The 23,533-nt window shown below is 38.0% G+C and overlaps 1 protein-coding gene across 34 annotated transcripts in view; it reads left to right on the top strand.

Annotated features, from left to right (window-relative positions):
- Positions 1–22,517, top strand: part of kif1ca (kinesin family member 1C, a) — a 51,686-nt gene extending 29,169 nt beyond the window's left edge. For 6 of the 34 annotated variants that reach the window (XM_073951653.1, XM_073951652.1, XM_073951650.1 and 3 more), the window contains 17 exons: positions 82–159; positions 1,647–1,712; positions 1,882–1,960; positions 2,333–2,411; positions 4,269–4,417; positions 5,110–5,270; positions 6,140–6,219; positions 6,850–6,925; positions 7,292–7,371; positions 7,451–7,545; positions 7,711–7,794; positions 8,051–8,231; positions 9,624–9,696; positions 10,485–10,583; positions 12,541–12,711; positions 15,242–15,619; positions 16,719–22,517. In XM_073951653.1, coding sequence (XP_073807754.1) covers positions 82–159; positions 1,647–1,712; positions 1,882–1,960; positions 2,333–2,411; positions 4,269–4,417; positions 5,110–5,270; positions 6,140–6,219; positions 6,850–6,925; positions 7,292–7,371; positions 7,451–7,545; positions 7,711–7,794; positions 8,051–8,231; positions 9,624–9,696; positions 10,485–10,583; positions 12,541–12,711; positions 15,242–15,619; positions 16,719–17,612 — 2,823 coding nt within the window. In that variant the 3' untranslated portion in view covers positions 17,613–22,517. Of the gene's footprint in view, positions 1–81; positions 160–1,646; positions 1,713–1,866; positions 1,961–2,332; positions 2,412–4,268; positions 4,418–5,109; positions 5,271–6,139; positions 6,220–6,849; positions 6,926–7,291; positions 7,372–7,450; positions 7,546–7,710; positions 7,795–8,050; positions 8,232–9,623; positions 9,697–10,484; positions 10,704–10,881; positions 11,820–12,540; positions 12,712–15,241; positions 15,620–16,718 lie in introns of those variants that run through there. The other 28 variants (XM_073951648.1, XM_073951647.1, XM_068221570.2 and 25 more) reach the window with 20 other exon arrangements.
- The last annotated feature ends 1,016 nt before the right edge of the window (positions 22,518–23,533 follow it).

The following is a 23,533-nucleotide window of genomic DNA, read 5'->3' as shown; positions in this document are numbered from 1 at the left end:
CTGTTCATGAAAGCGTGGTAACTGTTTTGACAAAATGCTGCTTTTTGTTCTTCATTTCTCACTCTGGTTTCTGCTGCTCAGGTGAGCAAGATCAGCCTGGTTGATCTGGCTGGAAGTGAGAGAGCAGACTCATCTGGAGCCAAAGGCATGAGGTTAAAGGTGCGTCAAACAAAGAAAGAGTTTACACTGAAACCAAATACTGTCATCGTTTAGCCATCCCCATTCTAGGTATGTGTTGATGTCTGACTGTGAGCTGAAGCGGTACATTCCTTTAGATCCGCTCACACTAGACGAAAATGAGTCTGACAGGAGCTGTCTGGAGATCAGTTTGTCTAGCATCTTAAAGAGATAGATCACCCAAAAAATAAAATCTCCTTTTAATTTACTCACCCACAGGTCAGCCAAGATGTAGGTGACTTTTTTTTATTATTCAGAAGAACATTTAAAGGGCACATAGTTTACCCCTTTTTTATGATTTAATATTAGTATTATGGTTCTTCTGAGTGTGCCAGTTTAGGTTCAGTTCAACACACAGTTCAGATGTTTTTATTATAATGTGTTCAAAAGTGTTATTTGGGGGGCGTGTACACAGTTTGCTGTTTTAGGGGCGTGTAGCTTCACATGAAAATTAGTTTGAAATTCCCGCCCAACGTATCAAGGGGGCGGAGCCAAGAGCGACACGGCACACCAGACACGGACATTCGCATGTTTAGATGGCACTTTGGTAAAGATCAGCGTGGGACTAAATATTGAATCCCGCCAGGTTCTAGCCCGAATCCGACCGCTCCCGCTTATATTCAGGATGTGTTGTCCCGCTGCCCGACTCGCCCTGTTTTCTACCCGCCGCGCCCGTTTGTGTTGTGAACAAAACCAATGAAAAGTACACATTTGCAAACCTACCGAATGCTGATCTTGTGTTGAGCCCGAATGAGCCTTACATCTAAAAATAGAGCAAGGGTGTTCCTCTAGCGACACCGCTGTGACACACGCTGAAAATGGCGGACGTGAAACGACAAACTGAGGATATGGTGACACGCGCCTGTCAATCAATATTGGTGGGCGGGGGGATCGCACTCCTACGTAAAGTTGCGATCGATCTAAAAACCGTTCCAATTGGTCCACCGTTTTTATGTTGTTAAATTGAAAAAAAAGGACTGCGTTTGTTTATTTCACCTCAATATAATGCTCTATACACTATACTTATACACATGTCTGTCCAGACAACTTGAAAAGTAGATTTTTCACCATAGGTGCCCTTTAAAGAAGGTTTTGAGCTGAACCCGTGATCCTTGGTGATTCATATAGTGGCAGCCAAAGGTGATAGGATTTTTAGATCAACAATAAACACTTTCAATGAGTCTAAAGTAATAGCTGTGCCTCCTGATGACTCGCGTAGGTCTTGTGAAATGAAACAATCTGTCCGCTTAATAAAATTGAACATTATTCACAATATTATGCGAATGTAGTCCGGTTACTTTTGAGTCGAAACAGAATGGATTTTTCGCGACAGCTCTATTGATGAGTTGAATTAATAATGCTAGGCATGCTGCTGGGTTAAATACAATGTTGAATTTGGGGTTAATTTACCTTTTAACTGGTATAAAGTATTAACAGGTAATCTAAAAGCACTGCTTTCTTTTGTATAGGAGGGAGCCAATATTAACAAATCTCTGACAACACTGGGTAAAGTCATCTCAGCGTTGGCAGACATGGTAAGAGCTACTGCTAGCGTTTGTGCTATATATGAACTATAGGTTTGTCTGCAGTTTAGTTCTGCAACTGATTTCTCATTTACATCTCTTTCTATCCGCTTGTCTTTCAGTGTTTTGTCTTAAATGTTAAATTCTTTGTCTCGTATAACAATAGGTTTCTCCTCCACAGCACGGCTCAAAGAAGAGACGCTCCGATTTCATTCCCTACAGGGATTCTGTGCTCACGTGGTTATTGAGAGAAAATCTAGGTAAGTCTGTTGTCCTAAAGCCCATTCTGGCTGTAAACAGAAATAATACAGTGTTTTAAATCAGTTCATGCCATGAAGGACAGTCTGACGGATGCCGAAGCAGAATCACAAAGACATTTATGTTTAATAAAAATGCAAATCTCATTTGAATTTAAAGTGACAGTCACCAAAACTGCACAGATAGGATCAAACCCTAAAAGGGGCAGTTTCAGAGAGTTATAAAACATTATTTGTGTGGTACTTTGAGCTGAAACTTCACACACTAGGGACATTAGAGACTTGTTTTACATCTTGTGTAAAGAGGCATAAGTTGTCCCCTTTAAATCACTGTTAATGCTGATCCTGGCTGAGCTTGAGTGTTTGTGTCTGAAGGTGGAAACTCCCGCACAGCCATGATCGCTGCTCTGAGCCCGGCAGATATCAATTATGAAGAAACACTCAGTACTCTCAGGTAAAATCACACCACAGTTCTTTCCTAAATACATACCATTTTTGTATCTGCACATACTGTTTACTGGGTCCCTGTTAGTGGTGTAACAGATCACAAATCTCATGGTTTGGATCACACTAGGGTTTTTGAGTCACAGATTGGACCATTTTTCGGATCAGAAAAAGTAGACGACAAATGTCAATTGCTTTCCATTTATACAAAAATATTACTGCAAACATAACCTGTAATTGTTATAAAAATCAAGAAAAAAACAGTTGAAAAAAAGGAAAATATTAAATACAAAAAATTAGCTTTGCTACTGTTGCTGATAATGCTAAATATAGAAATCTAACATCTTCTACAACAGATCATATTTATTTTCAGTAAATGACTCAGTAGTTCCCACATACATCTTCATTCTTTATTTTAGGTGGATCATTTCTGAAAACCTATTCAGTGACATCATTTTGATGGTTGTTTGTCGCCACCTATTGGTTACACAGTGTAATTGCTACAACATTCACCAGCGTCAAGTTCCATTAAACAGTGATTTAATCTTTAACCTAAACATCAATGTTATATCTAAGCTATAAACCGTTCCCTCAGTACTGCTGTGTTATTTAATTGTTTGAAACGAACTGAAAAAGTGTAAAAACTAAATCTCTCGATAAAACACAGATTTGAATGCAGCGCTTCGAAGGATTAATAAACCCTTGCAAATCATCGTAACTTTTCATTCATGTTGCGCAGGTTTAAATTGAGATCTTTTAATGTTTAATTGTGCAGCTTTACACTGAATGCATTAATGCAGGCAAAACAAACAGCGACAGAAAACGCCTTTAATTATTAGCCAAAAAAAGCATTTAGGTCCCACCACAACTTTTTCTGTCATCGTTATATTTTACAGAGAAGCCAAAATGCTCATACACCTGATTTGAATGATACGAGAGGCGATCTCTCTGCAATTTTGGATTTTTGGATTAACCTGCAAATTCAAACGAAGTTATTCATCTACAAGTTATGTGCCTTCTGATCTGTGCAGATTACGGATCTATTACACTCCTAGACCCTGTGGATTCCTAAACCTTATAAAGGGGTAGTTCACCCCAAAAAAATGCTAAATCTGTCATAATTTACTGACCCTTCACTGGTTCAAAACATATTTGAGATTTTTTCTTCTGCTCAACATAAAGATATAGTGGAAAATGCTGGTAGCTGGTATCCATTGACTTGCATAGTATGTTTTTCCTACTGTGAAAGATCTATGGGATCAACAGAAGAAAGAAACTTCTAAAGGTTTAAAACCATATGAGGGAGAGTAAACCAGGAGGTCACTTTACTTTTTGGGTGAACTATGCCTTTAAGTTCAGATTTATGTTAATGTCTTACCTGAAGAACTGTTGTTTTTGTGCATCTTTAACTAATGTATATTTAAAAAAATAAAAATGGATGTAATTATATTTTAAGTTAAAATAATAGATTTTAAAAATTCTTGAAAAAATGCAAGGTTTATTAATTGTCAAAACAAGTTTTTCTTTGTCAGAATATGTATTTGAACTGTGATTTATTTTTATTTATTTTTTTAAATTTTTATGAGTTAAAATGTGTCCAAAATGTCATCTTACACTGCAAAAAATTGTCTTATTTCTAGTCTAAATATATAGCAATTCCTAAATCAGAAAGCATTTTCTAGAATAGCAAAACATAATGTCTGGTTTTCAGAAATACAAAGTATATTACTAAATTAAGTGAGTTCTGCCAATAATCTGCCAAAGGGCTAGGCAAAATAGTCTAGTTATAAGATTATTTTATTTACATCGTTGGTAGATTATATTTGCTTGTTTTAAGGGGAAAAGCTCACTATGTATCCCATTGTAGGTATGCAGACAGAGCTAAGCAGATCAAGTGTAACGCTGTCATAAATGAGGATCCAAACGCTCGTCTTGTCAGGGAGCTTAAAGAAGAGGTGAACAGACTGAAGGAGCTGCTTCTGTCTCAGGGACTCAGCAACCTTATTACTGCCTCAGGTACACACACACACACACTCAAAGATGAAAACTTTGTAATACTTTACTTGATGAGGTGTTCATCAGACTGTCATAAAACCTTTATAATTATGACGTGACGCATGCAGATTAAGATTTTATGCATGCTTCTTACAACTGTTATTAAGGGTTATTTGCTCTGTTTTGTCATTTTTAAATGCAGAGATGGCATTATTTTTGGTAACTTAACATAAACACTTGACATAATCAAGACAATATAACTTGTCATAAATCTGTCATGAACATAACTGTCATGAGGCATAATAATTGTGTTTTCTGATCACATTTTCAGTAGAAAAGAAACGGTATTTGTCATTAAGAGTCATTACTCAAATAATTTTAGCAGTGTCGTTAATATTAAAATCATTTTATTGACAAATTTAGCTTGTAACATTGTAGTTGAGGTAAAAAAATATGCATAACATTTATAATAGCATTTATAATTAATTTAATTATAATTAATTTAATAAATAGATTCCTGTTGATTTTTAATCCCGTTTTAATAATATGTTAATATGTAACACTTTACTTTTTTGCTATCATCACTTACCTGAATGAACTATGCCCTGCACCCTCAAGTAACAAAATCTGTATAAAAATTTCTATCTGCTGTCTGAATATTTATTTATTTATTGTTTTGTTTGTCTGTATCTAATTCTGTGATTCTCTGTCAGGGTCTGAAACGGGCCATCCAGCTTTAGCAGGAGTGTTAGGAGAGCCCCATCAGCCCTCGCTGTCATATGTCCAGTCTACCTCTGATGCACCAATGGAAGGAGTGACACCCACCAGTCCCTCTGAGCCAATCAGCAAAGAGGAGGCAGCTGAGAGACTGAAGGTACACAACATCACACTCACAGAACACTATCTTAACAAAACACCAAACCAATCTTGGGGAAATTGAGTATTCTACTATATGAAGGTGTTGCTATTTCAATATACAATTTCAGCAAATCCAAGTTTTTTTTTTGTTTATGTATAGTTTTTAAGTCAGAATTATAAGCCCTCCTGTTCATTTTTCCCTAATTTCTGTTTAACGGAGATATTTTTTCCCCCCAACACATTTTTAAATATAATAGTTTTAATAACTCATCTCTAATAACTGATTTATTTGATCTTTGCCATGATGACAGCACATAATATTTGACTAGATATTTTCAAGATACTATAATTCAGCTTAAAGTGACATTTAAAGGCCTAACTAGGTTAATTAGGTTAAGTTAAGGTAATTAGACAAGTCATTGTATAACAATGGTTTGTTCTGTAGACAATTGTAAACAATTTAAGGTCAATAATATTGTTTTTTAAAATAGTATGCTTTTATTCTAGCCAAAATAAAACAAATAAGACTTTCTCCAGAAGAAAAAAATATTTGGGGAAATACTGTGATTCTCCTTGCTCTGGTAAACATTATTTGAGAAATATTTGAAAGTAAAGAAATATTTCAAAGGAGGGCTAATAATTTTGCTGTCAACTATATGTGTATTGTTTTGGTAAATGGTTGTGTTGCATTATACATATCATAATTTTTTACCAATAGTTTGCCATGAATAGTATTTGATGCTGAAATTGCAATAATAAATACAATTTAATAAATAAAAAAGCTTTTTTTATGTTGTTTTTTGTTTTTTTAAATAATAAAAAAGCTTTTGTGTGCTTAAAAACAAGATATGCCAGTCTACAGTTGTCTAACTGTACCTCTAATAGGAAACCGAAAAGATCATTGCAGAGCTGAATGAAACATGGGAGGAGAAACTCAGGAAAACTGAGGAAATACGTCAAGACAGGCAAGAACACGCACACGCACACACACACACACACACACACACACACACACAGACACACGTGTAGACAATTGCCCATATGCTCAGGTAATCTGGATTTTGATTGGCCAGTCTAGGAGGTTTCAATGAACTGTGATATTATTCTATACTTTCTGCATTCATCAGTGTTCATCAGTTAAAACCTACACTCCATTAATCTAAACTTAAATGTAGTCTTCTCATCTTGTTTTATGATGGTGTAAACAGCATATATTTTCAATTTTTGCTATAACTGACATCTCCCTTTGTGAAATAGTGCTATTTTCTTATTTAAATGTTTCTTTCTGTCAAGCAAGCAAGTTGACCACTTAATTCATAAATATTACTTTCAATTTGTCTTTTCAAAATTTTGGATCCCTCAAAGTTTTAGTCGAGCATATTTTAAAATTATACGTTTTATAATGAATAGGTACATATATTCAGCTATGTATTTATTTGTTTAAAAATAAATAAATTAAATAAAAAATACAAATAAATTGGAATAAAACATTTAACAATTAACATTTTAGAATAAAACAGTAATATAAATAAATATACTGATTATTATTATTTATTTATCTGTCTCTTTCTCTCTTTGTGTGTGTGACATTTCAGGGAGTCGCTGCTGGCTGAGATGGGTGTGTCAGTGAAAGAGGATGGAGGAACAGTCGGTGTCTTCTCGCCCAAAAAAGTGAATCAAGTCTTTTTTATTTGTTTAGTTTTGTCAGGTGCGGTGATGTCACTGTGTGGTGTGTTTTCACATACAAAATCCAGTTGATAGTAATCAGCATTTAATAATCAGATAAAGCATGTGGTGATCTAAACATTTACCAACATATTGCCAATTTAAGGACTTTAACGCCTAATTCACACAGGGCTTCAGCCTCAACGCTTGACTGAGGGCATGTCTGAAGTTGGGGCTGTTGCTATCATCAGCCAATGAAACTAGTCAGCAATTGACTACTGTCTAAGCTGGGGGGTTTGCATAAAAAGATCTGATTGTCGGCAACACCTGACGTCCAGTGTCCAGGTGTTTGAACTTGTGTTTTCTCCCCAGACGCCTCACCTGGTGAACCTGAACGAGGATCCTCTGATGTCTGAGTGTCTGATCTACTATATTAAAGATGGAGTCACCAGGTGAGCAGTGCGAGCCTGCAGGACTGATTCTACTTTTCTGTTTATTGTGTCTCATCTTGTGTCTGTCTGTGTGTTACAGGGTTGGTCAAGAGGATGTGGATATTCGCCTCAGTGGTCAGTTCATAAAGGAGCTGCACTGCGTCTTCTGTAGTGAAATCAATGAGAATAATGAGGGTGAGAACAGTCACGGCATCCATTTAATTGACTGATTTACATTTAGACATATACACACTTGTTTCTTATATGTCTATTGGTCTACCTCAGCAAGTAGTGTCTGGTTATTACAAAGACTAAGTCTTTTCTTTCATATTTTTTTGAGTTGTGTGTGTTTTCCTGCAGTGGTGGTAACTTTGGAGCCGTTAGTTGGAGCGGAGACGTATGTCAATGGCAAACAGGTCACTGAAGGTGTTGTGCTCAAACAAGGTGAGTATTTCAGTGCAGGCTTCAATGTATTTTTATACCTGTTCACAATTGAAAGTAAGTGATAATTACTACAGCACAAGCCTTGCACAACATTCCGCTCGCTGTTGTTTCAACAGTGCTTTTATATAAAACTTAGGCTGCAGTTCATTTCAAATAAGATACTGGCAGTTGTGTGTACTGCAGTAGTAGTAGTCTGTTAGTATGACATTCCCAGCATACTTTATATCTTGATTAAGCATGTCCTGTGCTTGTGTAGGTAACCGTATAGTGATGGGGAAGAACCATGTGTTCAGGTTTAACCACCCTGAGCAGGCCCGATTAGAGAGAGAGCGCAGCGCCACACAGGAGCAGCAGGGGGAGCCGGTGGACTGGAGCTATGCACAGAAAGAGCTGCTGGAGAAACAAGGCATCGATATAAAGCAGGAGATGGAAAAAAGGTGAAGACACATTTAAACCTGTTCTTAGAGATCTAAATCTGTGTTCATTTCCTTTTGCAATTTTTGCCTGCTTTGATATTACAGGACTCTCAAGTCTCATGCATTTACAGTAAGGCTTGATATTTCAACCAGTTTACATGGCACACCTTGTATTTCTCACACTGAGGTGTAATGACATGAGCCGATACATATATAGGGATGCAACAATTATAGATTTTGGTAATCACGATTATTATGCATTCAATAATTTCGAAACACTGCAAGTTTAGAAAATCACATGAAAACTCGTTATATTTTAGAGTGTTGTTTATTGCTGCTCAGTTACCAAATAATATGACATAAACAGTAATAAAAAACAAACAATAGACCAATTCTCTTTGGACTTACAGAAATAAGTGAAAAAAAAGTTTTGCCATTTAAACATAAGTAATAATTTTACACTGAAAATAAATGTCAATAAATAAAACAATAATAATTTAATAAATAAATGAAATTTAAATAAATAAATTTGAAATAAATAAAAATGTATTAATTAATTTTAAATAAATAAAACAAATTACAGTAAATAAATAAAATTTAAATAAATGTATATAAATTTTAATAAATTAAAATAAATTAATTAATAAAATTTAAATAAATAAAAGAATTAAAAAATTAAATAAATGAATTTAAAATGATATATTTAAAAAAATGTAAATATTAAATAAATAAAATTTCAATAAATAAATACAATTTAAAATCTATAAAAAATTAATAAATAAAAAAGTATTTGTCTAATGTAAATCTAAGTTACATAATAGCTAAGTATTTCCCTTTTACAGTGAAGAAATGTATTCAAAGGCTGCTGAACCTTTTGATCAACTATATAACCAAATTGTTTGGTATTTTTCATTTTGTATTTTTTTTTCCTCTGTGTAGGGCGCTCGCGACATTTTTTCAACTAGTATGTGCGTCTAGAAAGCAGGAGTCCGTCGCTCCATATATGCAAGCCATGCGCCTCCATTGGAAATAACGAACTTGCGCTTCCAAAAGACTCGATATGTGACTGGCCCTTAGTTAATAGCCTCAGCCATAGTTAATCCAGTGTGCATGGTGTACAGTACAAGCTCGGAACTTAAAACTAGCACTCAGTTGGCATAACTTTAAATTGCAGCAGTTTTGTTCCATGCATAATCATCCAAAATTAAAAATAAAAAGTGGAGCTGGGAAAAAAAGAAACCATAGAAGGAAAAAAAGGTTTTGAATCAAATCAGTTTCAACATCAGCAAGACTAGTTGACAGTCCATCTGATCAACCTTCTAGACCAGCTGGAATCCATATAAATCTGCTTTCAGCTCCTTTTATTTTCCCCATCAGGTGTTTTGTTGCTAATGTCTGCTCTGTCTTTCTCAGACTACAGGACCTTGAGAATCAGTACCGTAAAGAGAAGGAGGAGGCCGATCAGATACTGGAACAGCAGAGGCTGGTAAGTAGAAACAGTACTATTTGTATGTGTATTTTCATGCATGTTTTTGGATATTGCATAACATCAATGCATAAAAAAAGCCAAGATGAACATTAAACATGCATCCAAAAATGTATTAAAATAAGTTGGGGTTCCAAAATGCCTGTTTGTCTTTGAAGCATAACTTGTTTATAATATAAGAAGAAAATTAACTTCTGTTTTATTATTAATACTTTCCACAAATTCCCCAGAAGGTGTTGTTTTTGTTTTCTCGAACAAATAGGATGTTATTAGCATCTGCTATGGTAAAATACTTGCGTAGCACTGAGATTTTAATAGGAATATAGGCGGTGTGCAGAGTCTAGTTTTTTTAAGTAGTTTTGCATTTATGTCTCTCATTTAAATGATTTTGCATGAGCAAAAGTAGATGTATTCCACTTCAACATTTCAGTCTAGTTTATAATCTATTCTCCATATTCAGCCTATTTTGAGAATGTTAGGAATGTAAGTGTATGAGAATGTAAGTTTGTGTTTCTATGAGGAAAAGTGGCTGATCCAAGATCCCTCAAGTTGTAAACAAAACTGATTTGCATTCAAATCTACATATGATCTCCTCTATCCAAAGATGGTTTCTTGACGCATTGTTATGCAACAATTTTCAATGACTTCATGCTAACATGATAAGTTTATTACCCAGTGTGCTTTGCATGTAAAGTATTATTAACATGGTGTACAGAATTGCTTCAGATTGGTCTTGGTTTTGTCACCAAGCTAATATGTAAACACTGCCTTTTTCTGTCTGTGAGTAGTATGCAGATTCAGACAGCGGAGATGATTCTGATAAGAGATCCTGTGAGGAGAGCTGGAGACTCATCTCTTCTCTCAGAGAAAAACTACCTGCCAACAAGGTCAGACAAACATGCACACATTCAAACAAACAGAGTTTTTTTTTATAATAGGGACGCTTCATTGATGTAATGGTTTTTATACTGCACAAGCTGTATTTTTTTGTCACTCTACCCTTTACAGCAGGGGTGGCCAATCCTGTTCCTGGAGAGCCACCTTCCTGCAGATTTCAGTTGCAACCAGTATCAAACACACCTGCCTGTAATTATCACGTGGTGTTCAGGCCCTAATTAATTGGTTCAGGTGTGTTTGATATGGGTAGCAACTGAAATCTGCATGAAGGTAGCTCTCCAGAAACAGGATTGGCCACCCCTGCTTTACAGGAACCTACTTCTGTAAAACTACTTCTGTATTATTTATAAGCCTTTTGAAAAATGGGCAATGTCCTCTTTGTCATTAATACCCCAGTTTGTGTCCTTATGTCACAAAACCCACAAACACACAACACAGGCAATCACGTATAATGAACTACTCTACACTCCAGGTGCTAACTTGTAATGATTGGTTTGTGTGTATATATACAGTTGAAGTCAGAATTATTTGCCCCCCCTTTGAATTTTTTTCTTTTTTAAATATTTACCAAATGATGTTTAACAGAGCAATGAAATGTTCACAGTATGTCTGATAATATTTTTTCTTCTGGAGAAAGTCTTATTTGTTTTATTTTGGCTAGAATAAAAGCAGTTTAAAAAGTTTTTAAACACCATTTTAAGGTCAAAATTATTAGCCCCTTTAAGCTATATTTTTCGATAGTCTACTGAACAAACCATTGTTATACAATAACTTGCCTAATTACCCTAACCTGCCTAGTCAACATAATTGACTTAGTTAAGCCTTTAAATGTCACTTTAAGCTGTATAGAAGTGTCCTGAAGAATATCTAGTCTAATATTATTTACTGTCATCATGGCAAAGAGAAAATAAATCAGTTATTAGAGATGAGTTATTAAAACTATTATGTTTAAAAATGTGTTAAAAAATTCTTCTCTTTGTTAAACAGAAATTGGGAAAAGAAATAGACGGGGGCTAATAGCTCAGGAGGGCTATTAGTTCTGATATATGTAGATGCAGACTTAAAATTGTTTTGAAATAGCCATGTGATATATATTTTCTTTTATTGTGTGTACTAGAATAGGCCCCAACCCTAACACCCTTGAATGTTTTCTGCATACTGTACATTGTTGCAGCACCTCTGTTCACAGTCTGTCTGAAATGCTCAGATTAAGTTGTGTGGTTTCTAAAAAAAAAAAAAGAAAGAAAGCCAGGCCTTCATAAAAGCCCAGTGTTCCCTGATTGGCCAGCTGACCCTGTGTGTTGTGATTGGCCAAACACCTTACCATAATCACTCCAAACCATAATATTTATTTTAAGCTTAAAGTTATTGTGAACACAAACACCTTCATTTGCAAAACGTTATGCTAATTTTTCAAATCTTGAAATATTAATGGCAAACTAGTCTTGATGTGTTTTAGGCTTTAAATCTCTATATAAAAATATTAAATTCATCTTAGGGAAGACTATCAGCTCTTTAATCTGGCATATTTCCAACATATCTCAATGCAATTCATAACTTTAATAAAAAAAATGTTTAGCTTATTCGTATTCATTTGTACAATCTCATTGGTACATTTTATTTTGATTTGCTCATTCCCCAGTAAGGGGTAGTTATAGGGTTGGGGTTTGGGGCTATAAGGGGCCCTGCCATCTCTTTAAAATCATACGTTCTCAAGTTGTATGAATTTTTTTAAATTAGCCTCTTTTTTTTGACAATACCTAAAATAGTTACATTTTCTCATGAGATTGGTCCGATATTTCCTACATGCAAAAAGAACAAAGCATCAAACGACCCCTGTAAAAGCTCATTTTGAGACTTTAATTCTGATCCGCTTAGGATATTGGATAGACTGTTTATTTCTGACGCTGCTCAGGAAGTCATTCTGTTCTTGTGCAATGTTTGCAGATGCAGTCGATCGTGAAGAAGTGCGGTTTGCCCAGCAGCGGGAAGCGGAGAGAGCCGCTGCGTGTGTATCAGATCCCCCAGCGCCGCCGCATACCCGCCACCCAGGAGTCCAAACACAGACTCAGCGTCGAGGAGCTGCGCACACAGGCTGTTAAAGAGATCTGCTATGAGGTGCAATTCAAGTCAAATTAAAAGTGTTAATTGAGAGACTGATTTTAAACCTGCCACGGTAGATTTACTCTCTGATGGGTCGTCTACAGATTGTCTGATGCATAACAAACACACACACACACACACACACACACAGAGAAATGGCTGGAGATTTCTTTAAATGACGAGCACAAATCTGATTGGCTAGTCACAAAATAGCTATTTGGGCTACACTGTAAATAGGAAAATAAACAACAACATTGCAACATGGTTTAGTGCAATTAACATAACTATAAATTCTTCTAGTTTTAAGCATCATTTATACTTTTAATGCAAATGTATAAAATAGTATAAAATGGCTAGGTTCCTCAGTAAAATCAGTGATTCCCAATTCTGGTCCTCCTCCACCCCACCACCCCCCAGCTCATTTTATATGCCTTTCTTATTTGACACACATGGATCAGTTCACTGGTCCCTCTGTTAACCAGCTGATAATCTGAATGAGGTGTGTTAAGTAACGAAGCTTTGACAGTATAAGTGTGGTTGACTTTGGTGGGAGAATTAAGGAAATTCTGAAATGGGGATATACTGTCAATATTGAAGCTACTGGAAGAGCTCTTAAAGACTCACTTGCTTTATTATAATTATTTATTTATATATTTCAGTATATATTTCATTTTAGTATATATTTTATATTTTAGTATATTTCAGAGTCAATTAAGAGTAAATATGCTTTCTTATATATATATATATATATATATATATATATATATATATATATATATATATATATATATATATATATATATATATATATATATATATATACAGTTGAAGAAATATTAGCCCTCCTTTAAATTTTTATTTCTTTTTTAAATATTTCCCAAATGATGTTTAACAGAGCAAGGAAATCTTCACAGTGTGTCTGATAATATTTTTTCTTCTGGAGAATGTCTTATTTGTTTTATTTCGGCTAGAATAAAGGCAGTTATTAATTTTTTAAACACCATTTTAAGGACAAAATTATTAGCCCCTTTAAGCTACATATTTTTTCAATGGTCTACAGAACAAACCATCGTTATACAATAACTTGCCTAATTACCATAACCTGCCAAATTAACCTAGTTAAGCCTTTAAATGTCACTTTAAGCTGTATAGAAGTGTCTTGAAAAAGATGTAGTTAAATATTATTAACTGTCATCATGGCAAAGATAAAATAAATCAGTTATTAGGGATGAGTTATTAAAACTATTATGTTTACAAATTTGTTGAAAAAAACCTTCTCTCTGTAAACAGAAAATGGGGGGAAATAAACAAGGGGGCTAATGATTCAGGGGGGCTAATAATTCTGACTTCAACTGTGTGTGTATATATATAGACAGAGTTCGTACTGGTCTTTTCCTGTCGTTAACTTGCAGTCACTTATGGCCCGTTTCCACTGAGTGGTACAGTGCAGCTCGGTTTTGTTTCCACTGTTTAAAGGTGCCTAAAAATGAATGTACAGTACCACTTTATGGGTACCTTTTAAGGGTACCTAGCATGACAAAAGGGTACCAAAAGGCAGAGTGAGACGCGTAGCTGAACACTGTTGGTTTACATAGATACGTCACTCACAGAAGCAGGAAAATGAAACAAAGGAACCACCATTTTTAAAAACACAGCCGAGACATTACACCATAATAATATATACATATAATAACAAGCCCTGTTCGACCCGAGCTCAATCAAACCTGGTTGTCGTCTTGATAAACAGACACAAAGCCAAGAAGAAGAAAATCTACCGTGTCCTGTTGTTGTTTTAAGAGCGAGCGGTTTCAATTTCACTGTGTTTTATTATTATCATCACCTTCTGGACTATTATGAACTGGGAATGATGGAAATACTCTCCAACAGTGGTTACATGTGCTGGTGAAGATTAAATATACAGATGAGAGGTTTGCTCTCACTGTGGGCTAAATTTCGTGTTGTTTTTGTACCCAAATAAGGACTAAATGTCTGCTGTGTGTAGTTTATCTGTAGTTGGTGACATATTGAAGACTGTAAGGGTCTGTATGTGTTCATATAGGTTGCATTTACAGCAGGCTATTTCACATCATTGATCTGCAGTTATAATCAAATCATGTTCATTGGAAGGTTAGTAATGAACATTTATACAGAAGTATTTAAATTTATAAAGCCACTGTGAAGTGCTTCTCGTATGATATGTGAACGACCCATACGGCTTTACTTTGACATTTCCTTGAGTAAGAAAGACGTCTGAAACTTTGTCGTACACCATTGGTACCCTTTTGGCAGTGGAAACGCAAGCCTTATAAAGGTAACCCGTTCCGTACTGTACCACTCAGTGGAAACGGGCCATTAAGTCAATAGCAGTCACCAAGCTGACCTGTTAATTGATGCAAACATGCCAGGATACTGTACATTTCAAGAGCATTTTAATGACCACTTCAAAGACGATGTTTCTTTTAGGCCCTCTAGGACCGCGTTTGGGCACTAGATCATATGACCAGAAGTTGACATTAATAAAGCATATCTCTTGTTGCTTCTTAAGGTTGCACTTGGGGATTTTAAGCATACGCGGCAAGAGATCGAGGCCTTGGCTATTGTCAGAATGAAGGAGCTCTGTCGGACATATTGCCAGAAAGACCCTCAGGAGAGAGAGACCTGGAAAAGTGTGGCCAAGGATGTATGTGAGACTGTGGGCATTGGGGAAGAAGAGGGAGACAGGGAGGACAGAATTGCAGCAGCAGCAGCTGTAGGAGGAAGTGAAGGAGGAAAGACCGATATGGGAGACCTCAAGGCTCATATCGACAAACTGACTGACATTCTGCAGGAGGTGAAGCTGCAGAATAATATGAAGGACGAGGAAATCCGATCACTGAGGGATCGCATGGTGAAGATGGAGAAGATATTCCCAGTTGATGTTAAGGTAACACATATATTCAGAAAACAAGCCTAAAATACAATTAGTTTTAACAGCAGAAGGCGTTCTAGGCTATTTTTAAAAGCAGACGGCGCTCTAGGTTAGTTTTTAACACTAGATGGCACTCTAGGCTAATTTTTAACAGCAGACGGCGCTCTAGGTTAGTTTTTAACACTAGATGGCACTCTAGGCTAATTTTTAACAGGAGACTGTGCTCTGGGCTAGTTTTTAAACAACAGCCGCAGATCTAGGCTGCATTTTTAAAAGAAGATGGTGCTCTAGGCTAGTTTATAACAATAGACGGAGCTCTAGGGTAGTTTTTAGCAACAGACGGCTCTGTAGCTTAGTGTTTAACAGCAGACGGCACTCTAAGCTAGTTTATGATCAGCAGCTGCCGCTCTAGGCTAGTTTTTGATCAGCCGACGGTGCTCTGGGCTAGTTTTTGATCAGCAGACGCCGCTCTAGGCTAGTTTTTGATCAGCAGACGGCATTCTGGGCTAGTTTTTAACCGCAGATGGCACTCTAGTCTAGTTTTAGCAGCAGATGGTGCTCTTGGCTAGCGTTTAACAGCAGACAGTGCTCTAGGCTAGTTTTTAACAGCAGATGGCGTTCTAAGCTAGCATTTAACAGCAGACTGTGCTCTAATCCAGTTTTTAACAGCAGTCGGTGCTCTAGGCTAGTTTTAACAGCAGTCAGTGCTCTAGGCTAGTTTTTAACACCAGACGGCGCTTTAGGCTAGTTATAGCAGCGGACTGTGCTCTAGTTCTAGTTTTTAATGCTCACAAGGAAGAGCTTGTCTATTTGGCTTAGTTATGCAAGTTGGCTTTCATGTCGAGATGATTAATGTAAACCTTTGATTAATGCATAAACCTTTCCTAACTTTATTAATGATTATTTTACGTTCAAGGGGTATTTGGAAAGAATTGGACTCAGAGTAATGCTGTTTGTAAAGCGTACATCACCATATGCTGTTAAAAACTAAATTCAGAATCCATTCAAGAGATCATAGCAAAGCTCCAGTGCATACAAGCGTGTTTATCGTTTTCAGGCACATCATTATCACTATGTTTTAAGCTCATGTAAAGATTTCATTTTTTTATTTCAGGGAGATGATGAAGATGTTGAATTTGGTGGGGCCAGGGTTGAAGAACCGACAGCACAAGTCAACAGACGAAATGAGGATTCTGGGTACCGGCGCGGTCGTCATCGCTGGCAGTATCCAGAAAAATACCACGACCCAAAACGCCGCAAAGGAGCCAACAATCAGCCAAACAATGCGCTCTACACACCGCCCACGGGACACTCTCAGAATAACCCGTTCAACACAGCATCCTCTCGACCATCAAATCCATCGTTCAATTCTCAACCCTCTCGCAACCCCAATGGGCCTTTCCTACCAGGAACTGGACGCTTTCTGCCTCCACAAGATAGGAAACTACAGTTCCCATTTAAGAATAATCCCCAACACCGAGGCTTCAATTGGGGCCCTTGTGGAAACCAAGAACCAGCAGCACAGTCTTCCCTAAATACAGATGAAGTTCACACTTTCCAATCCTCTCCTTCACCGAAACCACAGTGGCCGAATAATCATCACCAACAAAGACGCAATCATGGAAACAGAGGCTACGGAAACTGGGGGAACAGACAACGCTCTCGAAATAGAGGACGAAATCCCTTTGATGGATATTTAACTAGTGATCAAGCTGGAAACGCAGAACACAGGGACAGCGGATCAGTCCAAATGCAGCACAAGCAGGGTCGAGCGCGCTACACTTGGTACAATCCCGGTTTTGTTTCAGACCAGTCTGCTGGAGACGGAATCCAGCACAACTACAACCAAAGCAGACAAGGTCTCTACAAACACCCCAACTCGGAGTACAACCACTACCAGATCTCTTCTAAACAGGACTATCATCCGGAAGTGACCCAATATGTGTCCGTAGGCTATCCCAATCCACCATCAGTCCCGGATTGCAGTAGCACACCAATGGAGACCTGATTTTAAGCTCTTAATCTGATTGTTCTTGTGCGTCGTTCCTGACTCTTCGGACCCTCGGATGTGGTGTTGTGGTTTGTCGTGGAAGGGTTTTTTGATGATGGGAGCGTCCAGAAAGTTGGAGAATCTCCTTAGTGCAATAACAGACAAAACATTTTAAGCAGCCGGGTTTTTATGTACATATTGCGGTTTTCATACCTGCACCTACAGTGCTTTACGAGTGTTTTATGTGCGCACATATCTATACGTTATCCTGATGTATACTGTATATAAGTAGGGTATAAATTGGAAGGGTGTGTATTTGCAAGAGAGTTAAGCTCCTTTAATGCACACTGCACTGCAATGTTGACGTCAAGGCCCGAGAAGTGTGCGGCCTATGAAACTATCTGAGGATTTTACATCGTGCCTGCTGAAACGCCAAAGAATTTTAGGATTCCTCAGCCCTCAGGCTTATAACTGCTTTGAATGCTGCCTTTTTTATTGTTGGTGTTTTATATCCTATGTGTTGTTTTATTCTTGGATACTGAGGGGCATGTATTTTATAAACCGTCTGTTCTGTAGTTTAGAGATTAAGAAAGGACGTGGGATATGTAATCCTTAAATCACGGATGTCCACACTCGGTCCTGGTGGGCCGGTGTCCTGGAGAGTTTACCTCCAACTCTAATCAAACACACCTGAACAAGCTAATCAAGCTGTTACTAGGTCAGGGGTGTCCAAACTCGGTCCTGGAGGGCCGATGTCCTGCAGATTTTAGCTCCAACTTGCCTCAACACACCTACCAGGATGTTTCTAGAAAGCCTAGTAAGAGCTTGATTAGCTAGCCCAGGTGTGTCTGATTGGCGTTGGAACTAAAATTTGAAGGACATCGACCCTCCAGGACTGAGTTTGGACATGCCTGTGCAAGGTATACTAGAGACTTCCAGGCTGGTGTGTTGAAGCAAATTGGAGCTAAAGTCAGCAAGACACCGGCCCTCCAGGAGCGACTTCGGTCACCCCAGCCTTAAATAGTTAACTGCAAACAATTGAAGTGCCTGAGACTTTTACCTCTTAATCACATGTACAAGATGATAATCTTGGTGAGGATCCACAACAATCCTTCCCTGTTGAGGTGCAATCACGCCGACAATGTTTTGCTACAGCAAAGCAACAGATCGATTGATTTATTTAGCTACATTTAGTGACATAGTCATGTGAACAAGGTAGGAGACTTGAATTGCATGTCCATATCAGGACAATATGGTCCTTGGCAGGTCTTAAAATCTCGAAGATAAAACCTCAAACGGACAACACACAACATCTCAAAGTGGGTCATTATTTATTTACCAAAGATAGAAAGATAGAGGGATGACAACCTGAAGGCAGCCTATGACTCAGATGTCTGTAGGTCCACTTTTAGCAGCAGTGAGTTGAAGTTCTCATTTTCTGCATGAAAGTTTTTTGCAAAGCGTTTCAGTCAGGATGAGCTCTGGACTTTGACTAAGCCAGGGGTGCTCAATCCTGTTCCTGGAGATCGACCTTCCTGCAGATTTCAGTTGCAACCCATATCAAACACACCTGCATGTAATTATCAAGTGGTGTTCAGGTCCTAATTAATTGGTTCAGGTGTGTTTGATATGGGTAGCAACTGAAATCTGCAGGAAGGTAGATCTCCAGGAACAGGATTGAGCACCCCTGGACTAAGCTATTAAATGATTTGCTGCCGTGCAGAACTGTGACCTCCTATGGAAAGGGCAGACATTGAAATGACACACAGACAAGACAGAGGAAGTTTTTAAATTGGCAAATGATACAAATGTTATACTGCGTTCACACCAGATGCGGATAAATCGTGCGAAATAGACGCGTAAACATTTTGAGAGTACTCGCTTAATTCGCACGTCAAATTTGCTTCATAATAGATGCAGGTTCAGGTCATGGGCATCGCTTCTTTCTGCCCGGCAACTCTAGCTTCGTTGCTGAATAGCTAACGTGGATTTTATAGAGAGAATAGCTGTGCTTTTATAAAGGCTTAAAAAACTGCGTAAATTCGTTCAGCGCCGTCAACTAGATCCTTTCAGAGGTGCACCCAGCCCTGTTCATCAAGTCCTCCAGAAACTACCTGAATGATGGAAGCTTTCAGCAGTGCTTCGGACTGAGCCGCGCACAGTTTGATCAACTGTTGTCCGGTGTCGGAAAGAGGATTTCTCCTTGGGACACCAACAACAAGCTTTACATCATAATCACGCCCCTACAAGAGCAAGCTTCTGATTGGTTAACGCGGCGCGAATGTCTGCTGAAGTTCCGATTTTCCAACTCAAGCGATTCAAATGCGCAAAATGCTCAACTCGCGCCGCTTCATTCGCGCTGCCTCATTCACGCAAAACGCACTGCAGGATGTCTACTCACGTCATTGCATTGACTCAACATGTAAATGACTTGAGCTTGAGGCTTCATCCGCACCTGGGGTGAACGCAGCATTATAAATGTAAACATTAGCTAAGTGTCTTACAGTGTAACAGTACATTCACACAAGGCGTTAGCACCAACTCTTGATGCTGACGCGATCCTCATAGCAGTGTCAACCAATGAAATTATACCGCAATTGGCTACTGTCTGAGCTGGGGTATTTCCATAAAACAATCTTACTGGCTGACGCTTCCGTTAGCGTTTAAAGTTGAGTTTTTAGCGAGAAATGCAGGTGACGCAGCAACGACAGATCCACAATTCAGTTTGGTAATGTTTGACATTACCAGGTCTTAATTTGTGCCGGCACCCATAGATTTCAGAGATTTCACCTCTGAAATATGATGCAGCACCTGATTTTACCGACCCCCCCCTCCTCAATCGCCCTCCTCCCCCGTCCAATGATCACTTTCCTTTTAGTCAGCGACAACCCACCCGTTCTTTACTTTCATCCTTCCATTCCCATCCCTCCCTACTCTCCACTTTTGTGCACGACACCTCTCCTTCCTCGGGTAACATGCCGGATCTGTTACCTTGATCTGTTCCGGGACCTCGCAATTCACAAATTAAGCACTGCACGTCACCCATTCAAAGGGAATGGGAAGTGTTGATGCTGACGCCCCGTGTGAAACAGGCGTAAGGCTTGATCGTCAGGCACGCTAGCTTCTGTTGGTGTTCTCAATCTGGCAACCTGCGTGTGTATGTGTAACCGAGGCCAGCTAGTGCTCTAGCGACAGACTCTAGGACTTTACCCTTCTTGTTAAAGCAACCAACTCCCATGCGGAAAGTCACCGGTTCGATTTTAGCTAAGAGCGGTTTAGGTCTTGTAGGAGCGGTGGGGTTAGATTGGTGCCGTGACCTGGATGGGAGTGAGGTTTAGGGTGGGTGAGTGTAACAGAGGCCAGCTAGTCAAGTGCTGTTTAGCTGAACCTCACTCCTCTGACTCTAAAAGGTGCTCTAGCGACAGACTCTAGAGGGCATGGACTTTAGTCTTCTTGTTAGAGCAATTGACTCCTATGCGGAAAGTCGCCGGGGTTCACACCTGCCAACACTTTCCCGGGGGTCTCCCGTGTTTTAGACCCATCTCCCGCCCATGTCCCATATTTTTCTGTCACCCGGAAAACTCCTGAAATTTCACCCCGGGGTTACATATTGAGTTGGGTTGCACAATACTGGAATTGGGTATCAATCGGTACTGAAACTTTAAAAATGTCCATTTCCTCTAACATTTGAGCTCTATTGAGCACATTCTTAAACAACTGATTTGCTATTCTGTTCACATGCTCAAAAGAAATGACTGTGATTGGCCGTAATGGTCATCAGATCACCGAACTCACCGCTGTTTACTGAGTGTAAACACAGATACAGGGACACTGCACTGTTCAAAGTCACATTCATCAACTGGGTTTGTCTGTAAGCTGACACGCTGAAAAAAGTGTTGCATACAGAACAGTTGCATACAAATAATTTGTGTTGAATTTAAACAATCAAACTAAACTTAATTTGTTTGTTTAAATTCAGCCCAAATAAATTGTTTTCAACCACTTAACGTGAAAAAATTGAGTAAATCCAAGGAATCATCTTTGTATAATTTTTTTTTCAGTGATACGAGCAATTCGCTAATGAATCGTGGCTTTAAGTGGTAACACTCAATAAACAGCGCTGAGTTTGATGAACGACCAATCAAATATTAGCGGAAATGGACGTTTTTTTTTTATTTCAGTATCATGACAACACTAGTATGGAGTCATCGGAGTGACCGGGTGACTAAAACCCTCGGGAATATTTTGAATTTGAACTGCAATACCTCAAACAACCACTAAACTAAGCACTATGTCAATCCTACATACTGCACCTTTAAGACCTGCTCCTATTTTTTATTTTTTTTTTGTCATGAAATGGAAAGATTGTAATTTCATTGGGTGTACTAACTTTTTCACATGACTATAAATTAAAATATTTTTAATAATTTAAACAAGCAGAGTTCAAATCCAGCTCCACATAGCTAGCTACACTACAAACCAAATAACATGATTTTATTTGTATTATTACTCATTTTTTTAATAAACTCCTGCATCGTTTTACTTACTGGAATTTTTGTTGTTTTGACTTTAGATATTTTCGCCAGAATAAGCTGCAAATTATATCAGACTTTGTCAATATTCAGCCAAATACTGGACTCTGACTGTACTATATAAATCTTAGACTTGCCAATGCCATACTTCATTTTGGACGGTATAGCTGATATGGAGTTGTTTCAGAAATCAAGTCTGTTATCAGAGGTTTCATTGCAGAATAAATCACAAGTAACGGCTATTGAATTACTGTATCTCTATGCCACAGTTGACTTCTAAAAAGGACTTCTCGCTGGATTATTGTTGCACCAGGTTAGGACGTGCTGTTATTAATATTCCTCAACTGACAATGATCTATTATTGAAACAATAAATCATTTTATCTTAATCACATTGTTGTCTTTGTTTTTGCATGAGTGCACAGTGAGTAATGTCTTCAGTATTTCCAAAATGAATTCCATTTCTGATGAAAAATAGGGAGTGTATTCACATATCGCACATATGACATGTTACCTTGGATGCCTGTGTTTTGTTTTTAAACAGGAAGTTGTGTGCGGGCATTTGGGGGGTGTATATTATTACGTCTTTTAAATATGTGCAATATACTGACACTGAGGAGAAAACAAACTGTTGAATAAAGTCATTATTTTTGTTTTGTGTTCACACAAAAGTATTCTAATAGCTTGATAATATTTTGATTGAAGCACTGAAGGCGTGGAGTCTTTTATGTGGATGTTTCTGTACTTTTCTGCACTTTAAATGAGTTGTAAGCATTGCTGTCTATGGAGGACGAGGGAGCTCGCCGATTTTAACTAAATATGTGTTCCGATAACAAGCGATGGGGTTTAGATTAGTAATTACTAGCAGAATTGATTTTTTATGTGAACTAACCCTTTATCTCTACTTATAGGAAACAAGTGGCGACTCACAAGAATGAATTCTGTCAACTGATCTATATACAACAGGAAGATATAGTCATTCATTCTTTTTTTTTTCGGCTTAGTCCTTTTATTAATCAAGTGTCGCCACAGAGGAATGAACCTAGTACTGGGAAACACCCATACACCCTCATTCACACACATACACTACAGACAATTTAGCTTACCCAATTCACCTATATAGCGCATGTGTTTGGACTGGGGGAAAGTGGAGCACCCGGAGGAAACCCACTCCAACATGGGGAGAACATGCAAACTCCACACAGAAATGCCAACTCACCCAACCGAGGCTTGAAATAGCAACCTTCTTGCTGTGAGGCAACAGTGCTACCCACTGCGCCACCAATAACAAGTTGTATAATGATGTATATAATAATACGCCCCTAAAGCCCCGGTCATATTACACGATTTAGGCACGATTTTCTTGACGTAGGGTGTCGCAGGGAATCGTAAACGACAAATGGGCATC

Source organism: Danio rerio, chromosome 5 (assembly GCF_049306965.1).
Source record: "Danio rerio strain Tuebingen ecotype United States chromosome 5, GRCz12tu, whole genome shotgun sequence".
Taxonomy (NCBI): Eukaryota; Metazoa; Chordata; class Actinopteri; order Cypriniformes; family Danionidae; genus Danio; species Danio rerio.
The sequence above is the reverse complement of the archived record's forward strand: the minus strand, read 5'-3'. Positions and strand labels throughout refer to the sequence as shown.